Source organism: Eptatretus burgeri, chromosome 3 (genome assembly GCF_056783735.1).
Source record: "Eptatretus burgeri isolate ZD-2024b chromosome 3, Ebu_testis_v1, whole genome shotgun sequence".
Classification (NCBI taxonomy): domain Eukaryota; kingdom Metazoa; phylum Chordata; class Myxini; order Myxiniformes; family Myxinidae; genus Eptatretus; species Eptatretus burgeri.
Window position 1 is genome coordinate 93111579 of NC_140963.1, and position 19115 is coordinate 93130693.

At 41.7% G+C, this 19115-nt stretch overlaps 1 protein-coding gene across 7 annotated transcripts in view; it reads left to right on the top strand.

Moving 5' to 3' along the window:
- The window catches only part of TENT2 (terminal nucleotidyltransferase 2), a 104629-nt gene that overhangs the window by 43660 nt on the left and 41854 nt on the right, over positions 1-19115 (top strand). For all 7 annotated transcript variants that reach the window (XM_085874518.1, XM_085874514.1, XM_085874516.1 and 4 more), the window contains 3 exons: positions 1559-1650; positions 4381-4444; positions 11013-11079. In XM_085874518.1, the coding sequence (XP_085730644.1) occupies positions 1559-1650; positions 4381-4444; positions 11013-11079 (223 nt within the window). The remainder of the gene's footprint in view (positions 1-1558; positions 1651-4380; positions 4445-11012; positions 11080-19115) is intronic.

Below are 19115 nucleotides of genomic sequence, written 5' to 3' on the forward strand. Positions count from 1 at the left end.
TTTTTGAGAAGTAGAAACAAAATGTAGTGATTGATGTTTAATTGGATCTACAAGGGGCATACCAAAAGTCATGAGCACCTTTATTGTACAGCAAGACAAAGGTACATGTAAGAAAACTGATATTGTCAATAGAAACTACACATACCACATTTACTTTTCTACAAAATCTCCAGAACGAGCCATGGGTTTCTGCCAGTGCTGCACGAGCTTAAAAATCCCACAACGGTAGAAGTCCATTCTAACACTTCACAACCAACTACGCATGGCTGTCTGACTGCCATGTCGTTTTCTTTGTGCTGGCCTCCCACATGATCTTTCAAGGGCCTGAACAGATGGTAGTCCGAGGGGGGGCCCAAGTCTGGACTGTATGGTGGGGGGTGGGGAAGCACTTCCCAGCCATTCTTTGAGATTTTCTCCAATGTCAGACATGTAGTGTGAGGTCTAGCGTTGTCATGCTGAAAGATGACAGCTTTTTTCATCAAGCACTTTTCCCAAAATGCACCTTTCAGTTTCTTTATTGTCTGAACGTGAGTGAGCTGTGGTGATTGTTTCCCATTCCGACAGGAAATCGACCAGTATGCATCCCTCAGCATCCTAGAAGATTGTTCCCATAACTTTGCCTGTAAATGGTACTCTTTTGGCCTTTTTCTTTTTTTATAGACACAGAGTGATGCCATTCCATGCTTTGCTGCTTGGTTTCTGGGTCAGAATGGTGGAACCAGCTTTCATCACCCGTATCAATATGGAACAGGAAGTCATCTCCCTAGGCAGCATTTCATTGAAGAAACTGTGATGGCACATCCATGCGTGTTGATGCATTCCTCCGTAAACAAACGGGGAACCCAACGTGAACAAACTTTCCGATACCCCAAGGTTGCTATCATCTCCTGTAGGGCATGGTGTCCCATTCCAAGCTATGCTGGGATCTCCCTCACCATCACCCTTCGGTCCTCACTGAGGGGCTCATCAACTTTCTGCTCGTTGCGTTCTGTCGTGACAAATCTTGGCCGACCTCAGCGTGGCTGATCGGCGATGTCCATGTTTCTGTCTCTGAAGTGTTTCACCCACCTTCTAAGACTGCTAGCGCCCATGCAAGTATCTCGGTACACCTGACTCGATCAGCTGTATATATCTGCAGCTGATTTATCCTCCATGAGGAATTCGATCACTGCACGCTGGTGAAAAGATGTGACGTTGACAGACATTTTGTCACAATGGATTGTGGGAACAACAGTAGTGTGTGTGCGCTGAGCCTGTATTTATATTGAGGTGGATAGATAGCTAGATGTCTCTAATAACTCGTGTTCTACTATATTCGGCAAAAACGTATGGAATCCACTGATGCTCATGGCTTTTGTTACCGTCCTCGTACAATGAATGTTCAAAGTTGAGGATTCCGAAGATAGTTGCATGCTGTTAATTTAGAGTTTGTATTGTACCAATTTCTTTTTTAATTTAAATTCTCAACCTTTTCAGTACAATTGTGATTTTTAACTTTATCCAATGGTGTTAAGCACAATCAAGACCTTTTGAATAATCTTTCTCCTTGATCACACAGACAGCCTTCTCTACCTCGTGGGTTCCTCCATCAATGGCTTTGGCAGCGACACGAGCGATGGTGACCTTTGCCTTGTGTTGAAACAAAGGACGGTGCGTAACAGCGAAAACACCAATTTTTATTTTTTATTTTTAACATGGTCCGTCACTAGTGAGGCATGGGTTTAATAGGTTTAACAATCTCTGGCACGGCGGTGGAAAATTTTTATGATTTGATGTGCAGAAGTTTTGGAATGTCAATGTTTCTCAATTCTGACTACGTATTTATCAGAATTGAACGTCAGCAATAACATGTATATTTTTATTTTACCGCAAGCTATGTCATGCTTTTCTTCTCCGCTTGGATTAAATTCCATATTCCATTGCACATGCTAATCTCATGTTCTCTTACGTTGTATGTGATGAACCCATTTTAAACTCCATTGTTATATTTGTGCAACAAATGGGTTTAAAAATACATCTATGCAATGATATTGGAATGTATGGAACAATCAAGTGACGATCGGTGGTTATGTTTTTACCCCTGTTTGTCTGTTTGTGGATGGATTCTGACGAAATTTGGTGGACAGGTTGGGTGTGTTTTAAGAACAAATTGATTAGATTTTGGTGAAGATCCAGATACAGATACAAGAATTTTATTTTTAAGTGATTCTTTACCATTGGGAGATGGTGCCAAAAACAATATATATGTACATATATATATATATATATATATATATATATATATATATATATATATATATATATATATATATATATATATATATATATCACCATATCGCAAAAAGTTGTGGATGTGTTCGGTCAAAACTTTGTGGACAAGTTGGGTGTGTGACAAGGATGAATCGATTCGATCTTGGTGAAGATCCGAATCCGGATACAATAGTTGTTTTTCAAAATTTTTTCAAGTGATTCTTCACCATTGTGAGATGGGACCAAAAACGATATATAGCGTGGTATTTCAAAAAGTTGTGGAAGAGTTATGACAAAACCTGGTGGATGAGTTGGTTCGGTGATAACCAGCCGATTCAATTTTGGTTCAAGTCCGGATCCAGATCTGGCCTATAAGTGATATAAAATGTATGCATTCTACTGAATGCCATTCTTGTTATTGCTGCAACTTCTACAAAAGTTGGTGGTGGTACTTGGTACCATTGTTTACTGAGTCCATCCCGACACATTTGGAGAAGATAAACCTGATAGGCGATACAGAAACATAAGTACTTCACATTATTTTTGCTTGTTACCTCTGCCACTGAAGGTGAAGGAGGTTATGTTTTCACCCCTTTCTGTCTGTCTTTGTTACTTACGAAATCTAAAGATTTCGTAAGTATATTGATCAGTTCCGTTTCTGTTTGTGTGTTTGTTTGTTTGTTTGTAGGCACGATAACTCGAGAACGGAAGAAGCTACCAATGTCAAATTGCACCATGTGATTCAGGAGGGTGGTGGCGAGCGCTGATTAGATTTTGGTCAAAATCGGTCAAAGGTCAAGGTCACAGTGAGGTCAAATATTCGATTTTTGATGGTTTTGTACAGATAACTCGAGAATGGAAGAAGCTACTAATGTCAAATTACACCACGTGATTCAGGAGGGTGGTGGCTACCGCTGATTAGATTTTGGTCAAAATCAGTCAAAGGTCAAGGTCACAGTGAGGTCAAACATCCAAAACATTCGATTTTTGATGGTTTGGTACAGAATCATCGTAGAAACTTCCGGTTTGCGTCGCTACCTTCTCTAGAGACAGCTTTATTAGACAAGGTCAGAGGTCAAGTTGACAATTTCGTAAGTACCAGTCTATGACTGCTTGTTTGTTTGTTTTGTCTGTGTACAGGATATCTCAAAAAGTTGTGAAAGAATCCGGATGAAATTTTGTGGAATGGTTCAGTGTGTGACAAGGACAAACCGATTTAGATTTGGGTGAAGATCCAGATCTGACTACTAGAATTTCTTAAATGATTCTTCACCATTAAGAGATAGGGCTCAAAAACGATATATAGCATGATGTTTCAAAAATGTATTGGGCCCGATATGTTCTCGTAAATCAGGCATTTACGGGGCGGAGGTATGCGCTCCACCGAGTGCACTTCTAGTCAGCAGATGTTACGATTTTGGGCATGTGTGTTGGTTTTAGTCTTTGATTAGGTTTTGTAAATTGTTTAACTTGAAATTGTTATTCATCCACTTTTTATTAAGATGCTTTCTCTTACTGATTGGTGATGCTGGCAGTTAATTTGCACTAGCATAACCTGCGATCTGCGCGACATGTTGGGGTGGGTGTGTTTGAGAAAGGAACTGATGCAGAGTATCAGTAGTAATTTTACTTTAATGCAGTAAGTGGAATACGATTTCACTGTTTCAGAACCATTTTATTTACTTTTTTTTTGTACCATGCACCTCATATGGTCTTTGAGATAATGTAAGCCAAATATCACGTTACTCGAGCGCAGAACAAAGTCGAAGATAGCGCGACACTAAACCACAAACTCGGAAATAATATATAAGATATCTGCTGTTCAACTTGGCAATACTGATTTTGTTTTGGCTTTCTAAGCCATATGACCTGGAGCTCACCCAAACGACTTGTAAGATATTTGAATTTCTTGAAAAAAAAAATAAAGGTTAACTGAAGAATTTCATTTATACGTATTGGTGAAGCTCTAAGTGAATGGCAATTTGTATGTCTTGCATCCGGTTTTTATTTGGGCAGTGGTTGCGGTTCACCGTGGTTATAATGTATTAAGATTTAAAAAATATAAATAAATTGTTGATTATTTCATTGATTAATTTGTGTGTGCCATTGTTCTGTTTGTTTCATTTTCAGATAAAACAGAGATCAGAGGTTCTATATATCCTTCAACAAGTAATCAAAATATTGCAGAAACTGCGTAAGTTTTTGTCTTCATCCATTATTTACCTGTCACACATGCAGTGCATTCTTGTTCAATGAAGTGACGATTCCAAATGTTAATCCGAGTGTGCTAATCGTGTGAAGTAAGGCAAAGCTGAAGTTTCAGGGGTTAACCCATCGTGTGCCTCTTTACTGTAATGTTTTTTTTTGTTTGTTTGTTTGTGATGTGAGATGGTGGTGAACAGCTGGCTTGAAGACCTGGAGGGAAGAATAAGATTGAAGACAATGTGGAAGTTGGTTCCACAGGCAGGAAAAAATGAGAATGAATAAGTGGAGGGGATGATCTGGATTTAGGTAGTATCATAAGGAGGTTGATGGTGGACCTGCAGAAACCTGGGGGGGGGGGACAAAGCACAGAAAGGAGGTGGTATACAAGCCGGAGAGACCACCGACCTGTCTGCAATGGCGAAATGATCGACCTATAAACTCTGCTTTATCGCAGATTACAATAATTTTGAAGGCTTTGGTTGCCACAGCATCATCCTGAGCAAGATGTGAGGCAGGGGAGCCAGCCCAAAGGGGAGAGCAGTAGTATCAAACTGTGAATGGAGGCCTTTAGGTGGATAAGAGTAAAGGTGTGCCAAGGAAGGGCTTTGTATGACTCGAGTATGTCCAGTCAGCAGCTGGCTTTGGAGGCCAACTTTTAAACGTGGTTTTTCTCAAGAATGATCATGGCAGATAGAGAGACCCAGAAGTATGAATGATTGAACTTCCTCGAGAGGATTGTTAAGATAGTAGATGGGGTGTTTGCTAGACTGTCGTTTTAGAAATAGTAAGACTATGATATTTGTCAGGATTGAGACATATTCCAAAGTTTGATAATCTCATGATTTTTTTTCAAGTTCTGAAAAGTGGGAAGAGGCTACAACTTTGCCTTGTCTGAAAGATGAGAGATGTCCTGGCAGAGGTTGGAGTCATCAGAAAATATATAAAGGGGATTTTCCAGAGTCAGAGAGATCATTATATGAGGATCAGGAATAGGATTGGGCCCAGAACACTGCGTTTTGGCACTCCAGTCTTTCCAGGGAGAGGAGATGAAAGGATTCCATTGAGAGCCTGATGGGTCTATAGTTAAGGGGATCAGTTTTTGCACCTTTTATGCAATGCAGTGATGTTTGCGGATTTCCAAGCAGATGGAAGATGCCCTTGGAAAAATGATAGGGTGAAAAGGGCAGAGAGAGGATGTGCAAGAGCAGCAGAGCAGGTGTTTAGGATACGTGAGCTGATGCTGTCCGGTCCAGTTGCAGAGTGAAGGTCGAGGGTTGAAGGAACCTTCTCAGGTGCAAAAGACACACATTCCAGGAGCAGTTTGGAATGACAGGGAAGGATGGGTCCCAAGAGTGAGCTGTTGGGGATACAAGATTTGGTACCAAACAGAGAGATGAGGCATTTGGCCTTCTCACGAGTGTAGTCGGCTGTGGAACCAAATGTTAATGCCCAAAACATCAACTTCTCCTTGTAGTGGGGCAACTTGGCATAACAATTGTGCATTTTGTGAGGAAAGCACCAAATTTGGCACACTCGTAGCCTAACATATTATGAACAGATTTGGATATTGGGCAATCTCAAATTCAGCCGCTGATGGCTGAGGCAGCCATTTTTCAAAATGGCCGCCAGTGGTTACTATAATTTCACTCTAACATTGGTTTGAACATTTTATTAAAAGCTGAATTAAGAAAAACATAACCTGTAGCCACCGCAAGTTTAAAGATAGCCGCCATTTTGCAAGATGGCTGCTAATTATTTGTTCTACCGGCTGACTATCTCACTCATATAAATTGGTTGTTGAGAATGGTGGCAAACGAATCAAGGGCTGCATCTGATTGATATGAATACCAACATCGCTTATGTAAAGTCAGTGGTTGTTGAGCATGGTTGCAAATGAATCATGGGCTGCGTCTCATGAAATGTTGCAACTTCGTGAACACCATCGATTCCTGCAGGTTGTCTGCAGAATAAACACTGGGCTTCTTGGGCCTTCTCTGTACTGGATGATCTTGAATGAAATCTGGTGCATTTGCACGCATCTGGTACATAATGGATCTCTCCTTCTGTCATCAGTGTTCGCTTTTCTGCCCTTTGCAATTTTGTATTGTTATATTTGAGCTTGCATGTTTGATGGTACAAAGCATTGTTTGCAACCATGGCCGCTTCAATGCCATACCCTTCGTTGAGTCTTTCCAACTGAAGTGTTCCTGGAAGTTGTCCAAGCTCACTGAATCTGATCAAATTGGCTGCGAGTGAACTGTACCCATTCCCAGAGTCTTTTCGCTTGGACTGTGAAGGACATGTCAGAGACTGTGCTTTGTCCTCTTGGCAAATGATACACAGCTTCCAGTTAGTCTGAGTTGGGTGCGTTGATGTTGATGGGACAGGACGCTCAAGGCCAACCAATTGGAAGCTCTTGGACATGGTCAAGTTGTTCAATGTTACACTAGGTATCTTCTGTTCACCAGCAACCACCACCATCAGGATCTGCAATGACACAATGTAGGATAAATTAGTTAAGAATTAAACTGGTTTTCTCCTAGCCCATAGTCATAAATACTATTGCCACTTGTAAAATCTTCTACAGACGCTGGTGACTGCACATAGACAATTCACACCCATCATCTGAGTTACATGGCTTCATTCCCAATATGACCGAATTCATCCATATTTAGGTTACTTTGAGCCGATGTGCTGAGATGTTTTGCGATTGACTGTAAGAGTCAATAAAAACGCAGTTTCAGAAAACTGAAGGGTTACTCAACAAACTGACCAAAACAAATTAGCTTAGCCATGAAAATGGAAACTAGAATGGAAAACTACTTACAAATGGTTTGGCATTGCCGTCAATCGAACGAAGATAACCCGAAAACTAACGAGTTATCATGGTAAAGATATCTCGCCAACACGCCGGTACGAAGAGATAGCTTCCTCACTCAGTAGCAAACTGGAACTGGCGCCGTGAAGGCAGAACGGAAATACATGCAGAACCTCGTAATCCGTGACTGAGATAATCCTATGACCAAACTGCACCCTGCAAACCAAACTCAACTTGATGAACTACGGTTAACAATGGGATAGCATAGAGAACTCTATGGGCACAGAACAAAATAACAATGAATCGAGTCAACAAGTGTAAGCTGGCAACTCAACCGTGCGCGATTCCGGGGTCAATATGCACGCACACCACTTCTACTCCCATGTGCCAAGCCAATAGTGCTATGAATGTTTATCATTGGTTTCCATTCAGAATCTGTGTCTTAATAAGACAAATTAGTCCACTTTAACCTTTTTTTTTTTTCTCAACCAAATCAAATTGTTACTTTCTTTGACCATTATTGGACCTTTATTAGTAAATAAACTTTCACTATCAACCTGCATTCCTCTCCAGTAAAGCAGATATGTGTCATAACAGTAACTACTGGCGGTCATCTTTAAAAAAAATGGCTGCCACAGCCATCAGCGGCTGAATTTGAGATGGCCCAACATCCAAATCTGTTCATTATATGATAGGCTACTAGTGTGCCAAATTTGATGCTTTCCTCACAAAATGCACAATTGTTATGCTATATTTAGCTAAGTTGCCCCACTATTTCTATTGAGTCCTCATTTTTACGTTTGAGATTTGATTCTATCATGTGTTGATACCACCCAGTGGTTAGCATACTCCAGTCAATGTTCAGTCAATTCCATCCATTGTTCTACATGCCTACCGACACTGGCTTTCACAGTGACGAGTTTACCCTTCTGTTATTGTTTCAAGTTTACTTGTGCATTAATATTATGGTCTCCATGGTAAATGAAACAAACGAATCAGGATATATCAAAACTGCTAGCTTTCATGGTGTTTGCTAAATGTCAGATTGCGGTAGTGTGTGTTGGGGTGGTGCTAAGGTATCGTCCACCAGACGGCGATCTCCTTGGGTTAACCTGAGGCGGTCCCTTCTGGTGGGTGATGGAATGTCCTCTCCCTAAGAGAGGATGATCACCCGTCTCTGTTATCATCTGTGCTCAAGCGTTTGAACTTCGGTATTGCAGCACTCTTTGTGCTTTAGAGACCGGATAGTGGTGAGATCATGGTGGGTGGTTACACCTACTATTGGTCTGATCGCTCTGATGGTTAACATGCCAAAGGAGTTGCTATAGCTGTGTCCAATGAGTTGACTCCAATGATAATTGAGGTAACACTGGTCAATGAGCATATTATGTGATGAAGGATTCATTATTCCTTGGGTGTCATTTCACTGGTTTCTGTATATGCACTGAGTCGAGTGATCTCACCATTCTATGCCATACTCGATTCTGTGGTTCTAGTGTTGGGGGATTTAAGTGCATCGACTGGAACTGATAGGGATGGTTATGAGACATGTGCTGGTCCCCATTGGTCTGGAACTGTGAACTAGGATAGCACGAAGTTCCTTAACTTTGTAAGAAGTCATGGACTTAGGGTGGCTGGTTCATTGTTTCAGCGCCCATAGGCTCATCGCTGGACTTATTCCAATATTGGTAGCGTGACAAAGGAGATTGACCATGTGCTCATTGATGGTCGCTGAAGGATGATCCAAAACTGCAGGGCCTACCGGATTGCTCTAGTTCCGCAAAACTGACCACGTTCTTGTGGTAGCAACTCTGAAGTTTCAACTTAAATCAGGGAGAATGGTACCATCTCAGCCGAGGCTGGATGTTGCAATCTTAAAGATGAGAGGGTAGCTGAGCTGAGGAGTTTGCGAATAGTTTGAGTGGGGATTTGGTGGGGGGAAGTTTGGGTGCTTTGGGGAATGCTGAAGAGTTGTGATGTGCCTCCAAGACTACCATCCTTGATGTTGCTGGTTGATTGCTTGCATCCCACAGTTGGGTGAAGAAGAATCTTGTCTCAAGGGACACTGGATACCATTGAACAGAGTCGCAGGGTCAGGCTTGATGGCAGAGCTGAGCTGTTCAGGGAGTTGAGGCGTAAAACTGTACATGCGATAATGGTGGACAATCAGGGCTATGTACGAGGAATCTGTGAGGGGGTAGAGAATCACCTGTGGTCAAGTGATTCTCATACTGCTTACAGGGGAATTTGGGCATTGCGTTCCTCCAAGCACTTCCCTTGGTGTACTTCAATTAGAGCGGAGGGTGGTAGGTTCTTGACAGAGGAGTCTGAAGTGAAGGCACGCTGGGCCGGTTACTTTGAGCGGCCGTACCAGGCTGATCCATCAGCTGTTGAGTTGGACGTCAGGGGGTTTTGCTATCCCTATTGCTGACCCTCCAATCAACTGTGGTCCACCTTTGTTTGTGGAAACACAGGCTGTGTTGAATCAGTTGAAATGGGTGTAAACTCCTGGGATCTGTGGTATCGATGTTGAACTTCTCAAGGCTGGTGGAAATGCTGTATTCATGTCGTTGCATGCAGTTCTGTGCTCTGCCTGGAACACAGGCATCATCCCACCTGACTGGAAGAGGGGCCTTGTTGTCCCTCTCTGGAAAAGGAAGGGTGATCGTCAGGACTTCAACAATGACTGAGGGGTGACGCTGCTCTCAATGCCGGGCAAGGCTTTGCTCGTATAATTCTTGATCGGGTTCACCACCATCTGCTTGAGCACTGGTGCCCATAGTAGTCAGGCTTTACACTAAAGAGGTCAATGATTGCCCGTATCCTTGTCCTTCGGGTCCTTACCGAAAGCAGACGAGAGTTTTGGCAGGGGCTGCTTGCAGCCGATGTTGATCTCTGTAAAGCGTTTGATTCTGTGAATTGGGATGCCCTCTGGAGGATTCTTGGTCTTCGTGGGGTGCCACCAAAACTGATCAATCTGATGTCTGACCTCCTCTCAGGTACTGAGAGTGCTGTGAGATGTGGTGATACCATCTCCGAGTTATTTCAAGTTGCTACTGGAGTTCGTCAGGGATGTGTACTGGCCCCCACACTTTTCAGCACTTGTATGGACTGGATTCTGGGGAGGATGTCGGTGAGATGAAGTTGGGGTGCATCATTTGGGAATATCAAGATCTCTGACCTTGATTTCGCAGATGATGCAGTCATCTTTGCGGAGACTCTGGATATCATTTTGAGGGCCCTTGAGGTGCTGAAAGGAGTCTTTGCCGCTGGGATTACGGGTTTCCTGGGTCAAAACTGAGATCCAGGCTTTCAATGGCATCTTGGATGCTGCTGTCTTGTCTGTACCTGTTTGTGGTGAGGATGTTGAGGTCTCACAGGATTCACTTACCTTAGCAGTGATATTCATGTCTCTGCTAGCTGTGAGCCAGAGGTCAATAGACGTCTGGGTTGCTCTGGGGAGTCATGGATTCACTAGATCATGGGGTGTGGCACTGCCGGTACCTGTGCGGGAGGACTTTGCGACGCACTGCTCTCGTGCATGCTTCCATACCTGACCTGACCTGACCTGCTCTTCAGTTTAAGCACCAAATTGCATCTTTCATTAAGAAAACAAATGTAAATGGCATCATTGAATAAAGTTCAAATTTTACTTGTATCAGTGGTTCTTTTATGTTTTTTGTTTTTTTATTTCCTTGCTCATGTCTCATTGTAAATTGTTCACGCAATGTCATTGCAGCATTCATTGGAAAGCAACACTTGATTCGAGCAAAAGTTCCGATTGTGCGGTTTGTCGACAAACAAAGGTAGGTGTGTGCTGTTTGTTCTGAGAGTGTACATTCCACCATTAGTCTGTATATTTGGTGAAATTTATATGATAATTGCTGCTCATACTTTATAGATGGACTCGCATTCTAATTGTAATATCCAATAGATTTACTTGCATTCCAATTGAACATACTTTATAGACGTACTCACATTCAAATTGCACATACTTTATAGACCTACTCACATTCAAATTGCACATACTTTATAGACGTACTCACATTCTAATTGTGCATACTTTATCCACACGTACTCACATTCTAATTGTACATACTTTATAGATGTACTCGTATTCTAACTGCAGTACTTTATCGATGTACTCGTATTCTAGTTGTAGTACTTTATCGACGTACTCTTAATCTAATTGTAGTACTTTATCGATGTACTCGTATTCGAATTCTCGTACTTTATCGACGTACTCGTAATGTAATTGTAGTGCTTTATAGATGTACTCGTATTCTAATTGCACATACATTATAGACGTACTCGTATTCTAATTGTACATACTTTAAAGACGCACTCGTATTTTAATTGTGCATACTTTCATAGACTTACTCGTATTGTAATTGTAGTACTTTATCGACGTACTCGTATTCTAATTGTCGTACTTTATCGACGTACTCGCATTCTAATTGTACATGCTTTATAGACGTACTCATATTTTAATTGTACATACTTTATAGACGTACTCTTATTCTAATTGTACATACTTTCTAGACGTACTCGTATTCTAATTGCACATACATTATAGACGTACTCGTATTCTAATTGTACATACTTTAAAGACGCACTCGTATTTTAATTGTGCATACTTTTATAGACTTATTCGTATTCGAATTCTAGTACTTTATCGACGTACTCGTATTCTAATTGTCGTACTTTATCGATGTACTCGCATTCTAATTGTACATACTTTATAGACGTACTCGTATTCTAATTGTACATACTTTATAGACGTACTCTTATTCTAATTGTAAATACTTTATAGACATACTCTTATTCTAATTGTACATACTTTATAGACGTACTCGTATTCTAATTGTAAATACTTTGTAGACATACTCTTATTCTAATTGTACATACTTTATAGACGTACTCGTATTCTAATTGTGCATACTTTATAGACTTACTCGTATTCTAATTGTACATAGTTTATAGACATACTCGTATTCTAGTTGTATATACTTCATAAACGTACTCGTATTCTAATTGTGCATACTTTATCGACGTATTATAATTGTACATACTTTTTAGACTTACTCGTATTCTAATTGTGCATACTTTTTAGATTTACTCACATTCTAATTGTAATACTTTCTCGACGTTCTTGTATCCCAATTTTACGTCCTTTATAGATTTACTGACATTCTAATTGTATGTTACGTACAGTAAACCCTTAAATATCGCAGGGTTACGTTCATGAAAAATGCCGCAATATTCAAAACCATGATAGATAAAACCAATTTCGTATTGTAATAAGGGGGTTTGTTATGTTCCTGGGCTTTGAGAAAATATAAAGGAAGGTGGGTGGCAACCAAAAATAAACACATCACAATTGAAATAAACATGTAAAATAAAAATATATTGGCTTTACGTTGTGTTGAAGCAGATTAAACTTGCCCCCTCACACTCAACATTCCTCCCAATTGTTTTCCTTTGTAATCTGTCAATGTGTTTCTTTTATAAATCATTCTGCAGTTCAGTTAACAAGCAAATAAATAAAATCAAAAGAATCACTTTTGTCTATCCCTTTACACTTCTGTGCCATCCATTATTAGCAGTGCACGAAAATCTCATGCGAGATAACCACTACAGCTCAGCTCAAAAGCCACGATTGGTCGAAATTACACCAGCGATAACTAAATTGGTATATAAAGAACCCATGATATTTAAGGGTTTACTGTACTTCATAGCGGTACTGTTGACAAAAAGAGAACGTGTACTACTGGCTATCACGAGGTGGTGTTTGTGGCCTACACTACCACATTCTGTGCGACCAGACAGACAGACAGACAAACGGAAACAAACAAACGGACCCAAATGTGATACGCTCCCCTTTGGCAGGGATAGCAGTCTTGCAATTCTATTTTAGGCATCTAAATTTATTTGCTACTCTGTTCATTAGTCCCCTCTCTGTATCACCCGAGGAGACTCGAGGTTTGCTCTCCATCCATCCGTCCCACCTGTGGTTTTTCAGACGTTTTTCCCATACCTGTTAACATATTCAACTGAAACTCGGTACATAGCTTTATTATGATAGGTTACAGAACAAATTCCAGTTTCAGGGTGTTTTGTCAATTTTTCAGTTATGCCCTTTTTAGACTCAGAAAAATCAAAGGTTTTTCTTCTTCATTTTGGTTCCGGTATCTGCTCGAGCATTCACAAAAGTAAACTAATTTTTTTTATCTCCGGTTTGTTATTCTAGTTGTCTTTATTTGTTTCTAGTCTACAAAATATATCAATAAATGAAAATTGCTTTTCCTTTTATTTTGACGAATAGTCCCAAGCATGGTGGGTTGGAGAGTTTCTTCTTCATTTTGTTTTAGGTATCAGCTCGAGCTTGCGTTAAACGCAAACAAATTCTTATCTCCCGAACATTCACTGGGACCGGTAGGGGAAATGTATTGCAAAGCAATCCTCACTCTTGTTCCCTTTGGTCCAGTCATATGGAGACTTTTGGCGAAGCGTTCTCCATGCTGGGTGACTTATTGTAAATAATTATGGAAACAGGAATGCTTTTGCTGGCTTTGCTTCTCCCTTTGCTTCTACTCAGCAAATGTTTTCAGGCAGCTCCACATCCATTGAGATCACTTGGCACCGATGTGTACCTTGCTGTTCTTGAAGAAATGTTCACACTCATGCTTTCAGCTTTGTCATTTGCAGGATATCCACTATGTCTATCACATCGACACCATACCCCGAGATACTTAATATCACTTTTGGACAGTTTTGGATTTATTAATCAGTCATTTGTACTGTCAACAGTACCAGTTTTGTGTATCCTCCTCTGTCTTCCATAAAGCCCCTACTGCAATATGAAGTTGGGCTGCAACCGACCACATGGAGTAGCCTTCACTCTCTAAGACTTTTAATTTGTACTAGACGACCTGTGAACCCAACAGCAGTTGATAAAAACAAATCATAAAAAAAACAGAAAAAAGGGATAGCTCCAGCGAATTATGCCGCTGAGGTTGTTTGCATTTATCAAATACTCCCGAAGAGTACTTGACTGAATTGGGAATTGATTTTTTAATAATTTTTTTCGTTGCCCGATTTGAACGAAACTTGATAATGCACACCACAGGAGAATGGTGAGTAAGGTCGGCCGAAATTTTTTGCGCTATCGTGTACGGTTTTGGCTGTATTTCAGGAACATACTTACATACATACATACATGATGAGAGTTTTAGTAATATATAGATATTCTTGTGGTAGGAAATTTCTTTCCTTGGAGCTGTCGTGGCAGTTTTGGCCACCTCAAAATAGAAAATCCTTTAGTTCAGTTTAAGCTTTTTTCAGTAACAAATATCAGACAAACACTTGTGCACAAGAGGGAGTTTTTAACCTGGAGCAATATCACAAACAGAAAAACTTAATTATACATAGCGTATTACGAGTATGTATGTATGTATGTATGTATGTATGTATGTATATATATATATATATGTATATATATATATATATATATATATATATATATATATATATATGTATGTATGTATGTATGTATGTATGTATGTATATATATATATATATGTATATATATATATATATATATATATATATATATATATATATATATATACACATTTTTATACATACAGTAGACTAGGCGTAAGTTGTCGCCATCGGGAGCGAGAAAAAAGTGACGACTTAGACATGTGACGACTTACACATATGCGAACATTCATGATGACTGTGGGGTGAAGGATGAAGTTGCGCGTGGCCTGGACACGTACATGTGAGAGGGCGCAACAATCTCTAAGCCGGCTATTGTACCAAAAGGGAAACGCAATCCTCGGGGCATAGGTGGGGGTTCATTGGTGAGTTGGAAAGTAATCAAGCAAAGATGGAATTCATGAATCATTTTATCAAAAGTAAAGATAATGAACAACTGTAAGACAACTCGTATACCATCAGTGATGGTATATGACCATCAACAAATGTGGAAGGAATGGCTGTTAGAATACATTCATTGGAATGAATGTAGAATGAGTTTTCATATGGAATGAAAAACTCATATACCATCGACAAATTACATGACACACAGTCATCATGATGACTACCACTCAATACCAATGTGTGAGTGTGGTGATGTACAAAACAAGCCAATATAAAACCATGATCGGACTTCAACACTAAGCTCGATCGATCCTTTACTCCTTCGCCAGAGACTGCATTGTGCAGCCTGTCTACCTCTTCAGATGCATGTGGGACGGCGCGCTGACTGAGCTGAACGCAGCGCAGCTATAAATAGCCCGCGCATCACGATTCCATGAAATCAGGCTTCTCACGAGGCAGCAGTTCCGTGTGACGACTTAGGCGTGGTAATTTACTTGAGTTTGCATTACGCGGGAACGGACAACATCTGACGACTTAGACGAAGTGACGACTTAGAAGATGACGACTTACAGACTTTATTCAAAGTCTGTAAGTCGATTTAACATGAGATAAATTTGGGACTTCTTGACGCTGCCGACTTAGGCGAAGTGACGAGTTGCACGCTGCCGACTTACGCATAGTCTACATATATATGTCTATATATATATATATATATATATATATATATATATATATATATATATATATATATATATATATAGTCATGAGCCACTTAACGACGGGGTTACGTTCTGAGAAACGCGTCGTTAAGTGATGTCGTCGTTGTGCGAACATCATTTTTTTTTTTTTTCGTTTTTGAACATCGTTTTCGAACATCGTACTTACACAAACCTAGACACCTAAGCTGTATGGTGTAGCCTATTGCTCCTCAGATTCAAACTGTACAGCATGTTACTGTTCTGAATACTGTCGGCAATTGTAACACACATCCAAGAGACAGAAGACACGTTAGATTTACCTTTGTGCAGTTCATGACGGCCATCGGTGTTAACAGCATCTTACAACCTCCTCTCGCATCGATTATAGGAAGGTGAATAATTAGCGTTTGGATTTTATAAATACGTAATCATTGCATCGATGTTATAATTTATAAATGAATAAACGAGCACCTGTCAATTGTGATATATTTTCGGAACAGTGCGATTGTTTTAACAACATGAAAAGCTTCTTAAAAATAAATTTGTGTTTTAATTGACGAACAACAACGATTTATTCGTGGAATTCTTCAATTCAAAGGTAATTCACTTGTTAGAAGGAAAACGTGGAAACATTGGTTCAGTGTGAAAGCTGATTTCCTTGAATCCCGATTTAGCACGACCCTGCTTTTTTCGCGATGACATTTTATGGACCTCAACGATCGCATTATAACAGGGCCACACTGTCGTTTATTATCATTATAAGGTATTATGTTCTGTAGAGTGTACATAATTGTATGTGCTATTTTTATACGAGGCTACATCACTCGGCGATAGGAATTTTTCAGCTACATATTTTTTTTCATTTATTTTTTTTACTTTTTTTCAGAGCTGGCAGACCCGTCGTATATGCGATCCATCATTGCCCAGAACGTCGTTAAGCGGCGCATGACTATATATATATATATATATATATATATATATATATATATATATATATATATATATATATATATATATATATATATATATATATATATATATATATATATATATATATATATATATATAACCCGGGTGTATAACCTGGTTAAAATAGATCTACCATATCCCTGTCTCGTAAGAGATGACCAGGGTTGCGTCAGGAAGGGCATCCGGCGTAAAACATGTGCCAAATCACTATGCGGATCATACGGATGATCCGCTGTGGCGACCTCTCACTGGAGCAGCCGAAAGAAGAAGATGTGTGTGTATATATATATATATATTGTTACGGATTCGCGCCCGCCGGCGTGCTGACGGCCACGTAACTCGAATCGCGGCACGTCGCCCACCGGACGGACAATCCAGTCGTGACCCTCTCGGACTAACGCCGGGAACCAGTCACGGGTGGACCTTTCGGTCTCACCGCGATCGAGCCAATCAGCCCCCGCGTGGGATAGGGTTGCTCGCCAAATTCGACCTACCGAAGTACCCACACGGAGGGTAGACCGGGCGATCGCACCTCGCCGCAGGTCGACTTCGGACACGGGCCACTTAAGCGACCCGTTCCGTACTATCGGGATAACCGAGCGGTGTTATCGTCGGCCTCGACGGTTCGATTAATTATCGGGCGTATTCAGCCCACTACCAACCCTTTACGTGAAGTAAAATGGGGATTCAATAGAGGAAAAGACGAAGCGAAGCGGGAGAACAGTTCAATAATAAAGCACATTTATTCGCGATGAACGGAAAGCACACATATACAATTCCACCAAAAGCACATAGAAAAGAAGAGAAACACAATGCAATTTTACACAAAAAGCAAATGTAAAAGCGAAGACACAATGCAGAGCTAATACCGACTACCGAGCACACGGCAACACTTATACAATTCTACTTCACTGACGGCGCCGCCAACACATACCCAAAACCAAGAAAAAGAACACCCTCAAGGATGAGGCGGGCCTGAGGCCGAGACCGGGTCGGGCCTACCCGTCTGGTGATGAGACGCGGAGCGGCGATGGTGCCTCAACTCCGCGGGCCTCGCGGACAGTGTCTGGTAGGGGGTGGGAAAAGGGGCCCCCTTGGTCGCACTATCTCAGCGCGGGGGGGAAACAGGAGGGGGTTGCTGATGCTTGGGGAAAGGAGGATTTTTACTCTGTCTCGAGTCCCGCGACGAGCGTCTCCACCTCGACCAGGTCGCGCCGTCGGCCTCCCTGGTGTGCAGCTCCCGGCACGACGCGAGCACCCCCTCGTCTGCCTTCGCCGCCTCTCCACAGCTCCGTCCACTTCACACGTCCTAGGACAGACATGCCGGGGGCGCACTCATATTTACAGTACATCTTAACCTTAACTTACAAATTTTACACTAAACCATGGCCCAGGATCAATGAACTCTGCAAAAAGAAAGCAGTTAGGAGGGAGCCAGGCTGCTCGCATGCAGTCTCTGGCTCAAAACAATGCAGGTGACAGGGAACGTGGCTGGCTGCTCACACGCAGTCCAAGGCCTTCCCTTTTGAACTGAACGCAGTGAACCACAACGGTGTACGGGCTGCACAAACGTAGTCTCCGTGTTAGCCCAAGTGGCACACGCAATGAACACAACAAATAGATGGATGGACACAAACACGGTGCACGGGCCGCCACTGCAGGCCCATGTTGTAGCTGCCAACAGGGCAGTTCTCGCAGCTTGCAAACTGTTGCCTTGATCCTGGCGCACATGGCAATGAACAGGGGGGGGCAAAGCAAAAATTTAACGGGGCTGGTGAACTTGGGCAGTGGGCATGGCATGGCAAAGGTAGCAGGCAAACACAGCCCGCAGAAGAAGGCCGTTGCAGGCAAACACAGCCGGCAGATGAACTGGCTGGCACAGGCCTTGAAGTACCACAGCTGCAGATGATCCGGCCGGCACAGGCCTTGCAGCACAGCAGCTGCAGACGATCCAGCCGGCACAGGCCTCGCAGCAAAACAACAGCTGCCGATGAAGTTGGCCAGCTTTTGCCGTTCCGTGGAGGTTGGTGGAGGGAGTGCGGTGGTGCTGGCCACTTGGAAGGCGGGCTCAGACCGACCTACCTGTCTCCCTCCCAACCTATCGCCTTTGCCTGTCACTGTACATACCCACTCCCTTAATTTGTCAAACCCCAATTTAGCCCCCAACTTATTTTTTTGTTGTTTTTATTTTTACTTCCCCACTATAAATCGTCCCCTAACCCCCTTTATCGTCCTTGTTCGGCTAACCTATCCTGTCACCTAGCCTACTCCCAACCCCTACGTTCCCT